Here is a 21968-nt window from a genome sequence, read left to right as displayed (position 1 = left end):
CAGGAAAGCCAACATGACCAATGCAATTCAAACTTATGTAACACCCTCCCTCTACCTCATACAGATGACTTACAAATATAAAAACTTGCTCTAGCTTTCTTTACAGAGAAATATTCATAGGAAAAAAAAAACTTGGAGAGAAGGGGGGACTTAGATCAGTTCAAATGAGGAGCATGTGCCAAAAGCTGCCTTTCCTGGATGGACAGAAGGAATAATCTCTGTAAGGTGGCCTGCAAAAAGGTTTTTCTTCCCTCGCTACAAAAACATTTCCCATTTTCTGCAAAGAAAACCTAAAATTGTGTATTCTTTTCCTTAGAAATCCTTTGTAAACATCAAGCTCAATGTATAGTGGAAGGTAGAAGCTTTTGACAGAGTCCAACCTGGAGAGTTTATTTCAGAATGAWGCAATAGAACAGTGAATAAAATCTGCATACGGATAAAGATGCTCCAACAGAGAAGATAAAAGACAAATCAGTCCTCTTCCCCCTAGGCATGCATAATTGCCCTATGTCWGCTGCTTGTCAACACACTCTAGCTTCCAGACACTTTGCTGAAAAAGCGTCCAAGGGCTTCTGAGGGGCCCGTAGGGCCTATRGTGTTGATACCTAAAGGCTGCATAGTGCTGCTGTCTCCCATTAGACAACTAGGGATGTTCTTGGCACAGCCCAGCAAATATCCCACTATGAAACATGACATAATCATGTTGAGGTACAGACCTGTGTCCCAAGGGGTTCTGGAAGCAGCAAAAAAGCACTGTTGYCATCATCCTAAGTTCCTACACTTGCAGAGCCCTCAGAAAGGGATACAGCAGGGAATACACCGTGGGCATGGCTCTATCTGCCCCTGGGCCGTTTTCTAAATGCCAGAGGAATGAAGTATCTTCAGCTCTACCTTTTAAATACTGTTATTCAGAAGGACCTTTCATAGTTGGGCAAAAAATAAGCTGTCTGAAGACTATGAAAGTTTCTTTAAACTATTTTTTTACCTGAAGCTCAGGGGGTTAACCTCAAATCTTGGAATTTTATGTCAGAAAGTCATAATCTGATTCTCCAGATTTACACAGTGATTTTTTCCCCCACAAAATTAACTGGCAAGTGATTAACAGGAGACAGTGAGAATTCAGAATCACTACAGAACTGCTTCTAGCATGAAAGCCAAATTTTTACAGCATTTGCTCTGCAACATTTATAAGACTTAACTGCTCACTTCAATGTTTACAAAAGTTCCTCACATGCCACTACAGGCAAACCACAACTTCACATCTGTGCAGAATCAAAATGCTTGGCACACGCCTACATCTTTCACAGGTCATCCAGTCAATAACATTCCTTCTTAAGTAGTTTCAAGAGCTTTTAAGTATTTAAAACTTCTTCAGTGCTTGACTAAACTGAGAATGTTTACTAGTTTCAGCCTCACTTCATAAGCTAAGTCTTTCCAGATTCTTAATCACTTGGTATGCTGAGAGTTCACTCCTAAACTGAATCTTTTCTCATCAGAAGTTCATGAGACTTGCTAGAAAGTCAGAGTATTTAGCTCACCCTTTTGGTCTCTTGGGGTGGGGGTGGCAGGGAAGGGGAGAAACAGGTTTCCTAGTTCTTGAGGCAAGATGTGTTCCTCAGGTAGCYCTGAAATCAGGCTGACACATCTCAGGCCACAGTCCTATGATTATTTTAAGCAGGTTTAAGCTTAGACTGCCAGCACAGAAAAGGCCCCCAGATTCCCTGCCTGCATGGCCGAGATCCACTCTTTCTTGCACCTCTTCTCTTCCAGCCCTTGATAGAAGGCATACAACACCGGGGAATTTGTCTAGCTGAGCCCATTCCCAGACAGGTCAGTTCAGCTCAGCTTCTGCTCTGGACCACCATATGGTTGCAAGGAGTGCTACTTTTTGCTTTTATCTTCACTGATCTTGTCCTGAAATGATGATGCAATGAAATCTCAAATATTGGTTTACTACTACTAGGGCCTGCACACCACTTACCACTTCTTTTTCACCACTTGCACTAGCACTTATTTTTATTTCCCTGCTACTCCCTGCTAACCATACAATATTTAAACAAAGACACTATATTACCATTCTTGTCGTCTTAAGGAAGTGCTATATGTCCATGCAGTATTAGAAAATAAAACCGCAAAAGATTTTAAATACGTATTGCAAAGTACATAAACAATTCGCTTTTCATTATGGACTTTGTGAAGTGCAGAGTTAAACATCTTTGAGCAATACAGCTTTTGTTGAAACCTCATTTGAGTTTCACCCACAAGAACTGGCAAGCTGTTTTAGAGTCATGTCACTAAGGCAAATCCTTCACCTCAGCTCCCTGCTGTACAGGCACATGGAGACATGTGCTTCAGAACTGCTGCTCGAGAGTCCTCCTGACTGAATGAACACATTGGCATCAAATGCCATACAAAAGTATGCATCCATACATCTATCAGTATTGGTATTTTCTGAACTTCCTTCCYCAAGACAGGTCTCACTTTGTATTTCTCCCTTCATTTCTCATTAKATCAGCTACAGCTTTTGCTTTAGTTTAGCTGCAAATTCTGTTTTGACAACCAAATATATCTTTAGACACTCCCTACTTCACTTCAGTTATGTAAACATTCTCCAACTTAGTTTCTTACTGTGATTACGCCATGAGAGCTATTTCCTGCCACTCCAACTTGTTGAGATATTTTTAGTGAAACTGAACACATACCTGTGGCAGGTGAGGCACCAGTGAGAATGTGGGTGTGGGAAGACCTTTGCTTTTCCTAGGGCTAAGGGTCTAAGGGTTTCCACAGCTTATCACTCCAACCAAAGGGWGATTACCAACACTGTAAGTCACTGCTCTCAAGGAGGCTCTGCACATTTTTACAAGGAGTGGCTTTACTATCTCTCTCCTATATTATTCTTGCAGCTGCACAGGAGATGGAGAACTTTTTATCCCATCAAGGGAGAAGACAGACCTCCATAGCTGTTGCAGCCAACCACACAAAAGAGCCTGGAGAGGTGCTGAAGACTTCACTAGTCCCCCATACTACCTCTAAAAGAAATTACCCTGTCCCACCTTCCCCAACAGTATAGTTGCCCCTCACACAGTTTACAAGGTTGGTTCAAGACTGACTCAAATGCATATCACCAAAGTTATGTAGCTGGAAACACCGCTGASAGATTTTTCCATACATGCAGAGCTTTAGAAGGTTTTAACACCATTTGCTGTTAGCAGACACGACCCTGTCTAACCTTTGAAATATAAGGCAGCTCAAGCATTCAGAAGGCAGGAAAAGCAGTCAGGAACACCACTACTCCTTCAGGAACAAGCGTTCACCTGTCCCTCCGTATATTTGCTCATCCTTCAATTTTCCTTCTCTGGTACATTCCGTAGACATTTCCTTCTACCCCAGGGGAATGTCATCAAATGACCTGGGAGGATTAACACATTCTCCTTAGTGAGTTTCCACCCCTGCCTCTCTGCATAAAAATGCAGATGTTCACAAAATGCACACCATCTTCCTGCATAGTAAGGATACTTTCAGCAGTTAATATGTCCACGGGCTGTACCCTTACCCACCTGCCATTGCTTCTCCCTTCTTCAGCATGCTGAAGAGGTACCAGACTTGAAGGTGGGCATTTAGGAGATTTGAGTAAACTACTACAAAAAGGGGATCAAAAAAACCCTAAAAATACTAGCACTTTTTCACGCTAGAGAGTACATTCATTCCTCATGCAGAAAACAGAGATGATTTAAAAGTAAATGTGTATGTTGCCCTCATTAAGAAAAACACTGCTTTGTTAAAGTGCCATGTTTACAAAATGTGTTACCTGGAAAAAAAAAAGGGGGGGGGGGTATATACATGCATATGTTATTTATGCTAACACTATGAAAGTAACCATTCTGCTGTTCCCGACTACTCCAGAAAAAGATTTTCATTCAGATTAAAAGTACCACCAACTGGATATTCAATTCTTCATAGGGCATAAAGTCCAGTTAGTGAGTGGTTCTAATGGTCAATTTTTACGTTGGATAATCAATACACAGCTTCTCACTCTTCTCTGCTCACCAAGAAAATAGCCAGTATAAACTTTTATATTGCTGGGGGAACTAGCACTATACTCCTGGTCTGATATGAATAAAAGTACATTTATCCCATTCTTGCAAGTGTATACTTTATGACATTAAATTCAGCATAAGATGTAGAGAAAACTACCTGGGGAAAAAGTAGGATAACACAGAAAGWGTGTTTATAACTGTTTTTCCTCTTAAGACCCAGCCCACATGCTTGACTATGTAAATACCACCCTCTCGTGTTGGTTTTCAGGTACTACAAGAATCTGTCACATACACACACACACAAACACAAAAAAGTCTTCCAGGCTTCAATCATTCCTTGACCTTGCCAATCGCTCCAGACTCTGAACCCAACTCCAGATAGTGAATGGCTCAATTCAGCTATAACAGGCTTACTCTGTTCTGGGCCACTTTTCAGCCAACAAAGAAGGTATTGATGTCATGTCTGAATCACTGAGAAGAGTGACCTAAGATGACAATTTTCTGGCAGAGCTGATAAATCTTCGAAGTGAGAATGGGTCAGTGATAGCACAAGGAAAACCAAGTAGCTTTAAAATTAAGCAAAATATATTTGGAGTTCTCCACAGCACATGTTCTYTAACTAAACCAAGGGCATCACAGGCGTGCTGCAGAAACAGTTGCTTCTTTTAACTTTTTCATCTCTTCCTTGTTCCGATAGGCGTCTCTGGTATCAGATGCACTCAGCAAGTCGGGTAGTGAAACAGAGGCTGCAGCAATGGGAAAGCTGCACCCACACGTCATGCACCCATACTTCTCTTCAGCACCTCTTCAGGAATGAGCTGGGTCAGACCACAGCTACTTCAAAGCTCAGAGGGGATGGTCCRGCTGCTCTGAAAGAAAGGCTGATCACATGGTACTACAACAGACCAGGCTCAGACTGTAACTAGTGAAGGCACTGCTGCAGCAGAGGATAGAAAAATGCTTTCCAGCTGGATTCCCAGATTAATGGTAAGTAGTTCTGAAAAGAAAATCCACTGGATAAGGTGGGTAGACTTTTTTTTTCTCTTCCAATCTCCATAGCTATGAAGAGGAAGGTAAAAGTTTGTCCAAACATGAACTAGAAGGCTTTCCTTTTCTTCTTTTTCCCACCTGCCACTCTATTCCTGATACCAATAGCTTCTTCTGTGTCATCATCATCACCATCCCGAGATCGCTTCTTCTCTCCTTGCTCCCGCAGCTCCTGCAATGTAATCAAGTTATTGACCAAGAGTTCTGGCAGACAAAAAAAGTCTAAACTGCAACTGTGAGTACAGGGACAAAAGCCACCACTCACCATTCGAGCAAATCTCTGGGCCTCAGCCACACGCTCCGTCAACATCATGACCTCTTCCTCTTGCATGGGAAATGCTGGCAGCTTCTTGCCAATCAGGTGTTCAATGCGCTGGAACAGCTCTACATCATACCTGGAAAAGACAAGACAAAACACCAGCTTGAATCAGCCTTCTCATGAAGGCTTCAGCTGTTTTTACCCACAAACATTGCCCCTCATCTTCAGCCCACAAGTACTGTTAGTTTGTGCCAATGGTCCTAAAAGGAACTCTACTTGCATCCAAAGGTGCCATCCTCGGTGACAGTTTCACTGACTTGACTCCTTTCAGAACTATTTGGTAGACTTCCTTTAAAGGAATACTTCAGCATTTATCAAAAAAAGTTTCTTATTTAATCTGCACCATGTATTGCATAACATATGTAAATTTTTATAATCAAGTATYAAACAATTAGCTTTACTAGTTACATGCCTGCTTCTAAAAATTTATCCTAAATCTTCCCCCTRCCCCAGGCTTTGAATGCTCTTTGCTTTAAATAAATATAACTGCTGCCTCAAAACATTAAGTAGTATTTCCTTCTCACCTAGGATGAGATCAGGTATGATCTGCTCTGAGTTACAGCAGGGAAAAATAAATCCACCATGTTCTAACACTTACTGYGTGACAAAAGTGATAGATTTGCCAGATCTCCCAGCTCGAGCTGTCCTCCCCACACGATGAATGTAATCCTGAAAGCAATTTTCTTGATAAGCAAYAAGATACGCACATCAAACATACAAGACAGGTCCCAGACAATCTGCCATATTATTGTTTCTTCAGGAAAGAGGAGCTTGGGGACAAAGCAGGGCCACGCTTAAATACTTGGAGTTGYGTGCAATATTAGGATCTGACAGGATGCTCGTTTGCAGAAGCATATTTTGGTTTTAACAGTTGCCCAAATTCGTTCTCTTTCTAAAGAAGAGATGTCACCTGACGGTTCAAAAATGGAGGACAGAAGTGATAAATGACTAATGGAACTGTCACTTCCTTGGGAAGCTAATATTTAAAACAAAAGTGGACCAACATCTCTATCTTYGGCCTCAGCATCCAGCACACTTTGTTGTCTGTCTTCTAGATATTATCTGGAACTGTGGAAGGGAGGATGAATGAGAAGAGTTTGGAAACTTCTGGTCTATTGAGCTTTCTATTTAAAYGGTTCTAGGCTGCTTTTCAGGTTTTATAATGCATTATGGAAGTTAAGACACTCTTCTTCATGCAATGTATGTGGCTGTCACTTAAGTACTATGAGAAAGGGAGAGAAGCATTCTATGAGATAGTTAATCTGGAAGGAAGTGCACTGAAACAGTAGCACATCATTCATGCTGCTTCCCCTAATTATAATCTACCTTTTGTCTTTTTACATTGACAAAAAGAATGGCTTCAGAACARCTGCACACTGACTTCTGTTTACAATGCATAGTACCTTCAACTGTTATAAGGAACAGCAAGCACTGAACCRTGTGTCAATGGTGTGCTTTCTGAACTGGGTTGAGAAACAACTGAAAAAAAAAAATCCCTAAAGTAATTCTATACAAAGTTTCTTCCTCAAATTAAGTAACTCACATTTTCCAGTTTGCTGTACTTTTGTGATATGAAGGTGAAACAAAATCATCTTTCTTGAGCAAATCTTCATTGAACATAAGCAGAAAAGCTTTTCTTAAAAATAAGGAAAAAGCTTAAAATGCTAAGGTGGAACCTGAATCAYGAGAATGAAGATAACTATCTGAAACCAGTACTGAGTTAAACTATTTTCAAAATCTGGAAGCCACTTAGTAYGATACAATAGAATACATTTCTCCTTGGAGCATGCAATGACACAGAGTCTGTTCCCCTCCTCCCAACTTATGGGATCRGTTCTACAGTTCAGATCAGCCCACCTCAAATTGAGGTATTAACTCAATCACAGAAGCTGCAACATATCTGTCCATTTACAAAATTATGAACTAGACTTCCAGCTAGCAAAAYAGAGAAAAGTAAAATCTTTGTTCTTTGGTGGGATTCAAGGCTCAATACTATGCTTCCTATTGACAGGAAGCCCTCAGTCCCCACCCCACACAGAGCAACTCACCTTAGAGTGTGTAGGAATATCAAAGTTTATCACCACATCTACATGTGGAATGTCCAGACCTCTGCTTGCAACATCAGTAGCCAGCAAAATAGACCGTGCTTTTGCCTTGAACTTGTTCAGGGAKCCCAAGCGTTTATTCTAGAAGAGAAGACGACAAGAATCAAGTAATCCTACAAAAAAAGGAAAGGGAAYATATGCTTCCAGTCTGTATGCTCTTGCTGAAATAATGTTACAGAAGAACTGGGGAAAGGGGGGGGGGGTAACCCTCAAAAACCTTACTTTTCTAATGCTTCTGAGCTATTACAGAAATCAGTATTCACATTAGATTAAGTTCTGGGGGCCGGTCCAGTTTGGAGTAGTCCTCCTGCAAGGCAGCTGTGACCTAGTACGGCACAGTCCATTTCCCAAATCATGTATCTCCTGTCTCATCTAGACTGTGGGGTATGCTCATACCTGACTCATCTGCCCATGGAGAGGGATGGCAGTGAACCCCAAGTTGCGGAGCAGTAAAGCAGTCCTCTGAGTATTGTTACATGTACTGCAGAATATCATGAAAGAGTTTCCAGCCAGTTCATTCAGAATATAAACCAAGTAGCTGTCCTATAAAGAATCAAGGTGAAAATAAAAACAAAAACTCACAGACAAAAAAAACACAGAAGACAATCATATATGTTACATTTTACATTAAGATAATGGGAAGTTAAGTACAAGCCAAAGAAGATATCAGACATTTGGCAGAGGAAGAATGACAAGACAGTCAGAAAAAGGTGTGTGTGTATGTGTGGGGAAGTGATATTACCTTGAATCTAGAGGGGATGAAAATATAGTACTGCTGTAGCTTTTCAACTGTTTGATATTTGGAAGAAACWGCACATTTAACAGGATCCTTAAGAGCAGCACGCTGCAGTTTTTGTACCTGCGAATATCAAAGTAAGTTACTAYTATGTGGACAGAGATCCTTTCACAAAGCTATTCCTAGATGTGTTCCCMCCTGTATCAGGCAGCTACTTGTCAGTAGAGAAGTGAATTAAAACAGGGTGCTCTGTTCTCACCTTTTTGGTCATGGTGGCAGAAAACAGGAATGTCTTCCTGTCTCGAGGAATCACTTTCAGTAACTTATCCACCTGGAGAAAAAAAAAAACAGAAAGGGAAGTACTGAACACAATAGCAGTGGAGACATAAGTTCCCTCCAAGTATAACCATCATTCAAATGAAGGGTGCTGCATGTGTGCAATTTAGAACTCATGCAGCCCTCCAAATTTCCCCTCCTCTAWAGGGAGGATGTGGGCTGATACTATGCTAACACTTGGACTGCAGGGGTCAAACAGTGCCAATAGCAGGCGACATACCTGCAGGAAAACATGCATTGTCAACACAGCTACTGTACAACACGATGTCAGGCACTTCGGAGAAACTTCAGAAACAGTCTGCYCCCTACAGGTCTGTTAATGCTCTGCAGAACTCTAAATTCTCACTATAGACCTCATTGCAATTATTAGAATGTAGTCACAAGTTGCTATTAAGTTCCACAGGATGGCTCAATACAGTGTTTACTTCAAGGAACCCATACGGTTTTCTAATGGTTTCCTTTAGCACRTTCCTACCTCTGTCTCAAAATCCATATTGAGGATCCGGTCAGCCTCATCCATCACTAGATACTTCARAGCTCGTAAATTGAAGCCCTTTGTGTTCTCCAGATGATCAATTAGACGACCAGGGGTTGCTATCAACAAGATCAGAGACAGTAAATTAAGAACAAAAGCWAAAAAGAGATCCAGGCAAGAAAGAGTCATCTGCTACAGAAATGGGATTCTTTGTCCAAGACAAGTAATAGCAGATTGCTTTGGGGTAAGCACTCTTTTCATAACATACTCTTTAAGTGCTTTGAAATGAAGCTAATGGAGTCAATCTTTTTGGAAAAAAAAGAGAGACTGTGAGATGTATACTAAAAAGGATGAGACCAAGGTTTTAAATATTTGGAATAGAAAGTTATGCCAAACGCAGACTAGCAGAAATATTTTGGAATGAGCTTGTAGCAGCAAGGTACTTCACTAGAAGCATTAACCAGATATTGCTGTCTTGAGATCTGAGTACTATGTAGAGGAGGTACTCTCATTCCTCCTTCAATTACAAAAAAGCTTCTGTCACTTTTGGTTTTGGACAACTACAGTATGATCATATAYTCCCCATACTCACTGCACATTCACTTACCAATTATAATATGTGGTTTCTTGGCTAAGGCCAGCGATTGAGACATCGTGTCAATTCCACCCACAATAACCGCTGCAAGACAAATAATACCATGAGCCTCTTGGTTTCAGTTTAGCACAAGCTGACCCCTGTATCATAGGGCCACAACCATAATGAAAGGCTATCTTTCTTAATAAGGATTTCCTTTATGTTTTGTCTAACACCTTGATCTTTCCAGRTATCTTATGCCATACACTAGACACCCTTGCTATGTCAAAACTATTTAATTTGCATTAAGAAAGACAGAACCTATTTCTCACASCTTAATTCTTAAATTCTGCAGCTGAATTCTAAAGATTTCCACACAGTTTTTACACTTGTAAAGAATATTTGCAGAACMAAAGTAGGGAGTCTGAAAGAAATGAAGTTATAATCACACTATACAGCTGAGCTTTATCCAAATTAACTGAACAAACACTTACTATTGTGAATTTATCATGTGCTTGAGAGAATTCTTTCCTACTTCCATCTTTAACTGTTCGGACATACAATGCAGAAGAGCTGCAGACTACTCCATAACAAAAAATTATGCATCACAAATACAGCTTCTTTCTCCAAGCTGATACCTTGTCACAAGCTTTTCTCACTTTGCATTCAACCTTCCATACAAATACTCTTCACCTTTTCCTTCGTACTCTAATGCTGCTGACCCTCACTCTTGGGCAAAACCGCTCCAAAAATCACAAGACTACTTACCGCTGTGGACACCAATGGAGGATCCAAGAGCTTCAAATTGCTCTGAAATTTGGAAGGCCAGCTCCCTTGTCGGCGTGAGGACAAGGGCAAATAATCGCTGAGGTGTTTCCAGCAGTGCTTGAAGAATTGGTAAAGCAAAAGCTCCTGTTTTTCCAGAACCTGTTTCTGCCAATCCAATGATATCTCTGCCTACAAGGAGCAGCAATGAGGGAGAAAAATGTTTAAAAAATTAGCATTAGAGAAAGAAGCATTCACAGCATTGTGCAAGAAAGTACAGGAGTTCTCTAAGGTTAGTAGGAAGACCAGTCTTAGCAATTATTCAATGAAAAAAGAAGAGATGAACAACGGTTAAGGAGAATAAGGGACCAGAACAGAAAACATCAAAAGATTTTTGTAGCATTTTTAAAGTGTGACTTCACTTGTGTAATAGTAGTAATTACAATCTAATTTCTTTTTGTTCTCCAGTACATAGGCTTTAGGTCCCAGAAAAGCTTTACTGGAATATTGCTTAAATCCTTTGGTCAATTTACACCTTATTGCTCACATCTGGATAAGCATTCCTAAACCCATTACTGTCAGTTTACCAGCTTACAAGAAAAAGGACTCCAGTGTTCAAGAGTTAGGTCATACCAGCTAAAAAACCACAGAACTGCCAAACTCATGTTCTAGAAGCTACTATCTCTTCTGTGCCATAGATTAAAATAATAATCTAAGACAGTTTGCACTCAAGAAAGGATTAAGACAGGAAGTCCCTGGCCCAAGAACAATATCAGATGATGTATTTGCGGGCAAGTCGGTATAATGCATCAGTAAGACCATTCTGAGCTCCTAAATTCCTAAAGCAAAYAGGAATATGTTGCCACTAGGCTCCAAATTGGAGACACCTTCTATGGAATGCAATTATATTTTTTTTGAAGAGAATTTTGTATGCGTACTAAGAAGGGAGTCTGACAACAGTTATGTAGCAGGACAAAGCAGACACTGAAAGTCTACTCCCATTTTAAACTAGTCCTATTACATTGTATCTCTCCTTGTGAGATATGTAAATATCTCACACATATTTAAATATTCCAGAAGCAGAAACATTTGTCAATTTTTTTCTCTTGTAATTTCAGAATATTTATAGAAAGTTACTGTATTTTGGTTATCATTCACTCCAGAAATTATTTTTAAAGAATTGTTTGCTCACAGCGAAGCAGCTGCGTAACCAGTTAAAGCATTTCTGATTGCAGACATATATTGCAGAGCTCTACCAGAAGAGCTACTATCCCAAGTGTCCTTAGGTATTTCACAAAGATAACGAGCAATGTTGACTAGCGGCTCAAATGATTAGTAACAATTCCATTTAATGCAGAACACCAGAACTTGGAACAGAGTGAGCACACAATAACCCATCTATCCACTCAAAAATTTGAAACTGCAGGCAATGTTATGGAAGAACTGGAATAATCCAAGTTTCATCTAGGAAGGACACAAGAATGAACACAGAGATTACTTCTATACAAAGATCTGCAATGACAAAGATGTAAGAATGCTCTTGTTGCTGCCACTTTCTTCCCACTCACAAAATTTATCCACATACAGTTCCTGGTGCACCCTCACATTCAGATGAGGGAAGCAAGCTGCTCACCTTGGAGAGCCACTGGAATAGCCTCAACTTGGATCTTTGTTGGTGTCTTCCATCCTAACTGGTCACAAGCTTCACACAGGACATCTGTCACTCCCTGAACATTAATGATAAGAACAAAGGAAAAGAGACATCAGCAAAGAGCCCTGAATCAAATCACTGAATTAAATAAGGTACTGCAACCGAGTCAAGTTGGTCTCTCTGACAGAGAGAATCCCCAGCAGACCCTCACCCTCAATGCAAGTATACAAAAGCATAGGTTGCTCACAGTGATCTCTTCCARTAACACCACAGATCTGCTCTGAACTAGTACAGGTGACTGCCAGCAGTGACAGACTAACCAAATATTTTTTCAGTTGATACACGCAGCTTTTCGCATGCATCTAGCTGCCTTCTTCCCTTGGGGAAGGGTGGGGGAGGACACGAGCATGGGAAAAGGAAAACGTCAGGGGAAGATAAGGTGATTTAAAATAAATACAGCGGACTGGAGAAAGCAGAGACGTGCGGCAATCCCGCCTGAGCCCCCCGGACCTCCCGCCGGGGCCGCCGCCCCGCTCGGCGACACGCGCAGGGCAAACCCGCGGCGGAGCACGCTGCCGGCTCGGGCCCGGGCCCGGTACGCGGCGGCGGGGGTGCTCCTCGAGACGGCGGAGGGAAAACCAGGACAGAATCGGCTCCAGCCTCGCCTCACCAAATCCCTGAAGCTCCGCTGCTGCTGCTGCTCCTCCGCCGCCGCCGCCACGGGCTCTGACTCCGGCTCCACCAGCTGCCCCTCTCCACCCGCCATCTTGCACCGTCCCCACGACGCCGGCGCGGCCGCAGAGCACTCTGGGAAGGGCCGCCCCCCGGCGTGGTGGGGTTTGTAGTCCGAGGGAAGGAACCAATCGGAGCCGGGGGGGGGCGGTGTCTCCGGGGCGACGGGGCGCGTGGGTGAGGTAGCGGCGGCGGCGGCCGTTAACGGCCGAGGCCGCGTCGCTGTTTGCCCTTCGCTGCCGCGGCCGGGCCGCCGCCGCCGGTGTTTCCAGGTTCTTGTCTTCTGCAGGCAGAGCTGCACTGCGGCGTCGAAGTAGCAGCCAAAACAGTAGTGCTGCTGTGAGATAGAGGTGATCGTGTGTTTTCGTGGTCAGGAGGCATTTTCTCTGCGTACGGAGTTCTTCAGAGTTTAGACCTCCTGGAAGTGAGTTTAATGCTTGAGGTAACAAATGCCRTAATTTTCCTTCCTCTTGATATAAAAGAATCAAATACCATAGGGAAGGCTGAGTTTCCATTTCTGCAGAAACATCCTGTTCAGCAGACTGATTAAGCTGCACACTTCAGGAGATCTTCTACAGGCATTTGAGGGATGTTTCCTTTAAAGTTAAATGGGTTTAAGCTTCCACAAAGAGGATTTGATTTATGTGAATAGTTTTATACTTTGCTAAATCAGGAAGTGTGGATACATTTTCACTGAACTTGAGAGAGGTCTCCACGGAATGGGAATTACACCTGTACTGGCAATAAGAGCACATTGAATTCACTGGGTAAAAACCTGCTTACCTGGCCTTATGGTGGAATGGAATGGTGGAATTAGAAGAGGGATAGGGGGGCAGGCACCTCCTCAGCTTCCTTGGTTGTTGCTCTCGTCTGCCAGGATGTGAGCTTGCGGATGTACAATGATAGATGAAAAAGGTGACAGACTTCATGCTCTTTGGGGGAGAGCAGCAAGAAAACATCATTTCATGATTGTAGTTCCTGAACTGACTAGTTTCTGGCTAGTATGGGTGTAGCCTTTGTGATCTGCAGTCGTAATGCTGATTGCAGCAAGGCGACCTTGGAGCTGGGTGAACATCCTTTGTTTTAGGAAAAAGGATGCAAATGTACCAAAGAGCTTGTGCCTGGAAGCGACAGTGGTGCTGACTTCAGGTTACATTTCTGAGCAGACCTCCCTCTCTCTCCCAAATTGCCACTTGGGAGGCCCAGCTGGGTGTGCTCACAGTGAAAATGCTGACGTACCTGAGCATCTGTCACTAGGTTCCAAGTGTACCATTTCCTCTACTCCCAGAACAATGAGGAAAGTGAGAGGAAATCCGAACAAACTCTCTGCATGACAGAGAAAGGAAAGGAAGCCTGAAACAATTCACAGGGCAGCGGTGGGAATGAAACTGCTGCATCCCACTGTGCTCAGGAGCAATAATAAAATAATAAGAATAAAAAATACATTGGGGATACTAGCTATCACCAGTTGTTTCAAAACAAAAGTTTGAGCTGTGAGCTTGCTATGCATCAGCAGTGCTAAAGGTTACACCCGGCCAATACGTAGATGGAACCCTTGTAAGGGTTACTAGGATGCCTCAAGAAATGAAGGCAGGGATGTGACAGGAAGTCAGTGCTTCTGCTTCTTTGTTGAATTCATTACCCATATAGTATGGTAGATGATTGTTTAGGGGGGTAGATATAATGCCTTGTGCACTGATGGCTGTAGGAGAATGTTTTATGTGCAGGAAAATTGCAGCTGTTCTAGTGAAATTCCAGTTTGGGTAATTCCCTTTTGTCAGTAGATATACTTGAGTGGAAGTTCCCTCCTGTCYTAAACTGCTGGAGAGAGCATTTGTGTGTTATAAGTGCTGCTTCTGGATGGTGACTCCTCTTTTTGCTTTTCAGAACTGATTATACTGGACTTCAAAACTTTCACTCCAGGGCTTTTAGACTTGGCCTTTGACCAGGTACATTCCTAGCCCTACTGCATGTTACTAGGTCAGTCTTCCTTAGAGGAAGCATCCACAGCAGGTAAATTTTAGTGCAGGTGTAATGCATAATAAAGCAAGATGGACAATTAGTAGAGCAGGGCACAGCTAATGGCAAATGGTCCTCTCCACTCTTTGGGATGTCCAGAGAGAAACTATTGTTGTAGATACATTTTATTATACTTTTAAAATATATTATTGGATTTTGTATTAAAACAATGATCTCATTCCTGCTTCACCATTGAATCATTCCTCCCTGCAACAGTTTCAATAAAAGAGGAGTGAAAATGGCATCAGAAGGCCAGGCTTCAKATCTACCTGCCCAGACTAATCATCAACCTCCCTCCCACTGCTGCCCAACTACCCAAGGAAAGGCTCAACCAGCACACCTACTGATTTGCAGAGTAACACAACTGCTAATAAAAAATCTGTTTAGGTAAGACACTTCCCCCAGATGTTGCATATGCCTAAGCCAATAATACATTAGGTGTTACCCTATACCATCTTGGGTCTCTTGCTTCTAGTGCTTACTTGGTACCAACTCTAATGCTCATGTGACCCAGCAGCAAGCAGTTTCAGGGAGAAAAACTGGTAGAAAATGAATCTTCTTCCACAATGTGGTAGATTCCTATCAACATGACTCCTGGAGCTGGCTCCCTGGGGTATCAGATGAGATCCACTGCTGGCTATGAGGGAGGAAACAAGAAAATGTATCTGGAGCAGGGTGAGGAAGATCAGATCACCTCCTTCTGTGGCTGATTGCCAGATCAGTGTAAGGGAGGTGTGAGGGTACGTACAAAGACTGACAGTATTGCGTGGCTTAGAAAGTGTCCAAGAGCCTTGACTAGCTCTTAAATCAAGCTAAGTCGTATATCTCCTCTGACTTGTGTAGATAAGATACCTTTCAGCCCTCTACTTGATCCATGTGTTTTGTTCCTAGAAAACATATCTAGCACAGAGTGTAACCRAGACCTGACCCGGAGAGCATGGTACCTGAGGTCTGATCACACTCCCACAGTACTGCTGCACAGCAGTTCAAATCCTGGCCTCAAGCAAGGGTTAAGCCAGGGAAAGGCAGAACACAAGCAGGATTTTTTTGCCTATGTGGCTGAGAATAGAAGCAGAAGTACCTCTGATTTGTCCTCAGCTTTTGAAGTGGTGTCTATGACTGCAATGCGGGACTGTGCTGAGCAGAGCAAATCAGCCCTTGTGAAGAGCTAGATCAAATTCATATCCTTCAACCAGACATACTAGCCTGTTCAGATCTGTGTGTTGTTCTTATGCCTGTGTTTGTTCCTGGTGTGGGAAAGTACAGACAAGCACTATATTGTCCAAAAACTGGGAAGGGGATAGGAGAAGAAGTAGGTTATATATYTTTCTCTATGCTTATAAAAACAGAGCCAGCTCTGCAGTTGATTATTTAGGATAAGATAAATCCTGTTGATGACAATATTGAAAGGAATGGAGAAGCTGTAAGTGGTTTAGTAGAGTTAGCTGGCAATATGCTGGAGCATTAGCAAAGATTTTGCATTGTGCCTGCATTTGTACACAGCCTGTAGTTTGCACCCAAAAACGCATTTGTGTGCTCACACACAAATATCTCACAGTATTTCACATGTTTTCAGAGACCCACATCCCCATTGTATGTGGGTTCATACATGGCCATATGCTGTCACACAAACATAAATGCATACACACTACACAAATGCCAGCTCTGTGATATGGAGCTGATGACCTCGCTTCTCGTTCTTCACTTTTAAGCACTTGTACTGATTGTATGCTGCTTGCACTTACTCCTCAGCTGCAACACCTGGAGCATGAAATTGAGCAGGGTCAGGCAGGGAGTAGGAATGTGATCTTTTGCATACAGGGAGACACTGAGACAAAATTGCTTCATATTCATTTAATCGAATCAGCAATATACTTGTTCATTTACAGCAAATAAACGTGGACATTACGTCTGTGTCATTCTCTGGAGAACCAAAGTTTTTCTTACGTGTAAAAACAAATGTTGAGATCATGAGAGGAGGATAAAAAAAGGAGTGAGAAAAGGGTGAGGATTGAGGCATTGCAAAAAGGAGTATTGCCCTTCTCAAGAGTTCACTGTTCAGAGCTGCAGAATTACAGAACCATTTTCTGATCATTTTGGGTCATGAATGTGGAGGGAAGTTTCCCCTATCCACTAGGGTCTCCCTGTGGAGGTAGAATTTTCCCTCCATCAGCTCCTTTGATTGTCTCAAGCTAGCTTCCAGGATGCTTCCCTGAACCTCTTTCAGGTACTGACATGATCCCTGTCATCACAGTACTTGAGTGCTCTGTAATATTTGTCCTAGAAACATCCTTGTGAGGTAGGGAAGTGCTGCTATCACCATTTTTAAACAGGAAACTGAGGCACTGATGGGTTGAGTGACTTTCCAGAAGTCACAGAGGACATCTTTAGCAGATCAGTCATTCGAAACTGTGTCTCAGTCCTCTCTCCTGCTTCATAAGTACTCTGAACACTGAATAATGCTACCCCTCTGCACCCTTCTTGATTATTAGTACCAGTATATGTTGCTGATGTGAAGCCTTCCACAGGGAGCATTCCTAGGAGTATGTGTAGCTCTCTGTGAGTGCTGCCTCCTCCTTCCCTCCTTCCCAAACAAACCACTTTGGGCTTCACAAACTGTTCAACTGCACAGAGAGTGCCCCACCACTACCTCTCAGACCTGCTCCCATGTCAGTTGGGCTCCAGCTCAGACTAGTAACACCAACCTACACTCCTTCCCTGCTGTATGAGGTACAGTTGGTTTCTTCCACCAGTACTCTGAGGCATGCCCTTGTCCCAGGGTCTCTGACCCTTCCTTCTCTCTATTTCAGTTCCTAAGAGCAGTCACTGGTGACCATAGGTCATATATTTTATAACTTTCAGCATTCTGGCCATGCTTTCCCGCTTCCCACAGGGCCTTGCTGTCCCTCACTGACAAAGAATGGGTAACTTGCTCTCACATGCCACAGACTTGCTTTGCCTGCAAGAACAGCTGCTTCCCTTTGGAGTGGAGGCCTCCTTCTAAAAGGAAAAAAAATATTTAAAAAACATTTTCAAAGCCTTAAAATAATCTTATGTAAATAAATAGAACACAAGTGTTACGGTTGTCATTCGGAAAGGTTTTTTTAGAAGGGGTAATACTTTCTCACTCCTCTGTTTTACCTTTGGATGATGAATCATGTGCCAATACAGTCTGTATTTCTGGGGCTGATTCCTTCAATAGCCCTTCCAGATGTACCTTCAAAACAGAATTGTATTTTACTGGAAATTGGCAGTTGCTGGCTCATTGAAGGTATCCCAGCTTATTCACTGTTCAGAGTCTCATAGATTATTTACAATACAGYATCAGGGCTGCAGGGTTTTCAGCAGTCTCCTGACCCACTTCTTTCTGCTGCCATGGGGAAGCAGAACCAGAAAGGTGGCCAGGGAAATGTGGGTCTGAGGACACCTGCCTACCCCTGCCTGCCTGACCTGCAGGCTCTGGGGGTGCTGCCATGTCCAGAGGTCCAAGATAAGCTCCAGCCTCAATTGGGTGGGTGCTGAAAAGGGGGGAGTCTTTGGCTTCGTGGCAGGGAGAAGTTTGTGTTCAGATATAAATAATGCACATGAGAGATGTGAGCACCAGTGTGAATGAGTACGACCAATATTACGATAACAGCAGGTAGCAGTGCTAATAGTAACAGTGACAATAATATAGTGTCTCCAAGCTCAGTTCTAATCATTGCAGCAAGGACTGTTTCAGCTGAATGGTCCTGGGGTCTCAGCAGTGTCTTTAGGGCTCAAGCTGAGATTTCTTGTGTGTGAGGAAAGTTCTGTCCTGGACTCGAGGAGTTCACAGAGTTCATCCATTGCCCTGCTGCAAGTCTCGAGGTTAGCAGCCAGCTTCTGGATTTTGGCCTTCAGCACAGCCTGGCTCACTTTTGTGACCTCCTTTGTATATTCTGGCACAAGAAAGCTGTGGGAGCCGTAAAACACCATGAAGCAGACGGAGTTGTACAGCGAGATGGAGGCCCTCTTCTCTGACTGGAGCAGTGTGGGATCCCCTGGGCCCTGCCCCCGGCGGAGGAATTCCAAGCAGCTAAGAATTTCCCTCATCTGTTTCCGACAAGTCATTGCAATTTCCTGCACCTTTCTCACCTCCCGGGAGTTGCAAAGCACTAAGGAGAGATCGGAGGTGATGCTGACGGCCCCCCCAGCAGTTGCTAGACCCAGACCCACAGCTGATGCCAGGAGAGAGGCTCCCAATGTGGCTGGGCTCAGAGATAGTCCCACAATAGCTGTGACTGCTCCTGCAGCAGTCAGGGAGCTCCCACTGATGTTGGCAATTAGAGACCTTTTGCGGAGCTTGTTGATTTTCTGAGCCACCTCATGAAGATGTGCAATTTGGCCATGCAGCCTCTGTCTCTGATCCAGCAGCATTGTGTGGAAGTGTTGTGTGGGGTCTAGTCTCTCCATGGCCCCTGTCCAGAAACAGAAGAAGCTGGTTTGATATTTATATATATATATATATATATAAAAAGTGAGATGGAGGTCCATTCAGCCAAGTTTTTGGCTCACCCAGCTGCATGAAAGGCTTGCTGTCTGCACGTACATACATAGTCACTTACACACACACATGCACATACACATATGCACATTTAATTACCATAGTCCACTGTAACATTCAGACAGAGAAATTTCTGAATGGTTTTCTTGATCCCTGTCAAGACTAAAGTGTCTTAAGGTCTGGGTCAGAGGTACAGTTATTCTCTTCTCTATGAATGWGAGGCACAAAATAACTCTTCTAACCCTGGGGACAGAAACTTCCTTGAGATGAAATGACCTAGTGCCCAGCATAGTAATGCTTCCAAAAGTAGCTCGTGTTGTCCGTGCAGAGGGATTCGAAGGATCTGCAATATTCAAAGGCATCCATGACAGAATGGACAGGTTCTGGGGAGGTGAAAACCAGCCACCCCAGATTGCTATCTGAGGTTCCTTCCCACTTAAAAGAGGTCAGGGAGAAGCTGCTGAGAGGAGTCAGTATCTGTCTTTTCCATCTAGGAGCTGGGAAGCTCATCGATATTTCAGATGGGGATTATGAACATCCTTCCTCTCTATGCCTGATTGCAACTCAAGGTCCTGCAACATTTATTTTTTTTCCTATTGTAACCTGGCGCCAGGGTTTGGACAAAACTGAGAACTATTGTTATGTGGTGCTCAGTCCAACCTATGGTTGTGAATCCCCAGTGGCACTGGCAGGGAGGCCTATGGACCTTGTTTAAGAGGTCCATGAAGGACACATTAGAAAAGCAAGCTCACAGTCAGTGTGCATTCCTTGGGAGGGGGAAATGCAGAGGCCTGCGAATAGAAAAGGTTTGAAAACTACTGGCTATAGCAGTCTCCCTCACAAGGTGGTAGAAGAGTGTCTTCTCCTTCTAGAGGGTGAATCTCCAGGGTTTCAGTGCTAGGTGATCTAGGTTTTGTTCTCTTTGTCTTCCTTTGTCACAAGGGTAGAAGGAAATGCTTTAATACGCATTTGCAGATCGCTGTCAAACTGCAAAGTGCTTTACAGAAGAGGTCAGCATCATTATCCCTGTTTTACRTATAGGGTGACTGAGGCATGGGGAGGCAATCAAAGTGATGTAGCATCACCAGCTGCCTGATGGAAGCAGAGTTTGTTTTCTCCACACCACTGCACTCTGTGCAATGCTGTACCGGCTCTGCACCTAGCAAGGTCTAGCTATAAAACTAAGTTCTTTGCAGTCCTAAATGCCCTCATAGCCAAGAGAAGTTTCTATAGCAGTAGGACCCTGTTCCAGAGCCAGCAAGGCAAAGTTATTCACTACTGCAAACAGCTTCTGTTTTCTAAATCTTCTTTACTGTGTGAACTAGAGGCATCTGGTCCCTCACACAGGCAAACTGAATGGTTAGGATCCTTGTGGCTTTCACTCTGCAGAATCACTGTCCTCTGGAAGGAAGAAACTTCCTATCATAAAGAGTCGTTCCCTCTTGAAGTGTGTAAGCAAAAATAGGTAATTCTTGCAGCATTTTTCCTCTTCTACTTGTTGTAATCTATCACACACAGAACGCTTTAGGATCCCCCCTTATCCCTCAGAACAACTATCCCTCTCTGTCTGAGGCCCACAGTGTTTTCTGGCTATTTGAACCACTTGGTACACTGCTCTTTTCTTAGTTGGAGGCAGTGTGATCTTATTTTTGACACTGTTGTCAGATATGAAGCTGGCAAACCAAGATTAACACTAACCTAAATAGTTGCAGAAATTGAAATAAACTGAGCACATCATCAGTGGGTTAACAGTGGATCAATATGATGATCATTAAATATATTGATTCCTGTAGCCTCTCAACAATGTGCTTGCTGATTTTCCTGCTGAGAACATAGTTTTCCAGCAGTAACAGTGGCCATCTCATTGCACAGTTAATAGAACAGTCATTCAACATACAGTGTGAGCCTTACATCAGTGCAAGTCTTCTTATACACTGATTTATGCCAGCATAAAGGAAAACAAACACAGCCCCTGCTTTTAGACAATAATCAGTAATAAGGTATGCATTCATCCCAAATCTGTTTCTGAACTGCAAACATTTTCCTAATGCAATGCTCGGATGGATTCCAAAAGAATGTTAGTTCCAACTTACCTTTAGTTTCCAGCCGACTTCCCCAAAGACAAATTTTGTTCTGTTTCTGGAGGAGACCAATTTATAGCTCCTGTGGACCAATTGCTGTGATGGGAATGCTTTGCCTCATACTGGGAGTTTGCCATTTCCTGCTCTCCCTTGTGCAGAAGGATGTGACACACTGGAAAGTGACCTGAGGGACAGTGAGCACACATCACATTCAGGAAACGATCCCTGCGAATGAACATTGTGTGTTCGCTTTTCCTGAAGTGTAGGGGAAAAAAAAAAGATTCCCCCCTCCCCCAGCCTATTCCTGGCTCTAAGCTAGTGCAGTCATTCCCCTTCAGGGAATAGTTGCCCTTCCTTTCCCTGAAATAGCAGCTGACTTTACTCTGTGCTGGAGTCTCCAATTGCTTGATGACTGAAGCTTCCCTCTACTCCACCTCTAGAGCTAGTAAAGCATCAGCAAATCAGCTCCTTCATTCAAGGCCGGTGTACTTTTAAAATCCTAGCTCTGTAGAAGAATTGTGTGTGACACTGGCAGGAGCACGGCTGTGGTATGTGAGTGCAGTGCT

General features: G+C 43.1%; 2 protein-coding genes across 2 annotated transcripts; both read right to left on the bottom strand.

The window, feature by feature from the left end:
* Positions 1–4600: 4600 nt before the first annotated feature.
* DDX47 (DEAD-box helicase 47) lies at positions 4601–12834 on the bottom strand. The gene is made up of 12 exons (XM_085308769.1): positions 12716–12834; positions 12028–12121; positions 10398–10586; positions 9663–9734; positions 9056–9174; positions 8504–8575; positions 8251–8367; positions 7905–8051; positions 7452–7589; positions 6002–6072; positions 5350–5479; positions 4601–5256 (listed from the first exon to the last, which is right to left on the bottom strand). The coding sequence occupies exons 1-12, from the start codon at positions 12809–12811 to the stop codon at positions 5134–5136; spliced, it is 1368 nt and encodes a 455-aa protein (XP_085164895.1). The 5' UTR covers positions 12812–12834; the 3' UTR covers positions 4601–5133.
* A 3801-nt stretch (positions 12835–16635) lies between these two features.
* Positions 16636–21485, bottom strand: APOLD1 (apolipoprotein L domain containing 1). Its single transcript, XM_085308768.1, has 2 exons — positions 21415–21485; positions 16636–19235 (listed from the first exon to the last, which is right to left on the bottom strand). Exon 2 carries the CDS (start codon positions 19228–19230, stop codon positions 18514–18516), a length of 717 nt encoding a protein of 238 aa, XP_085164894.1. The 5' UTR covers positions 19231–19235; positions 21415–21485; the 3' UTR covers positions 16636–18513.
* Between the last annotated feature and the right edge of the window lie 483 nt (positions 21486–21968).

The sequence above is a fragment of the Rhea americana genome, unplaced genomic scaffold (genome assembly GCF_003343005.1).
Source record: "Rhea americana isolate MKP2758 unplaced genomic scaffold, rheAme1 scaffold_281, whole genome shotgun sequence".
Classification (NCBI taxonomy): domain Eukaryota; kingdom Metazoa; phylum Chordata; class Aves; order Rheiformes; family Rheidae; genus Rhea; species Rhea americana.
The sequence above is the reverse complement of the archived record's forward strand: the minus strand, read 5'-3'. Positions and strand labels throughout refer to the sequence as shown.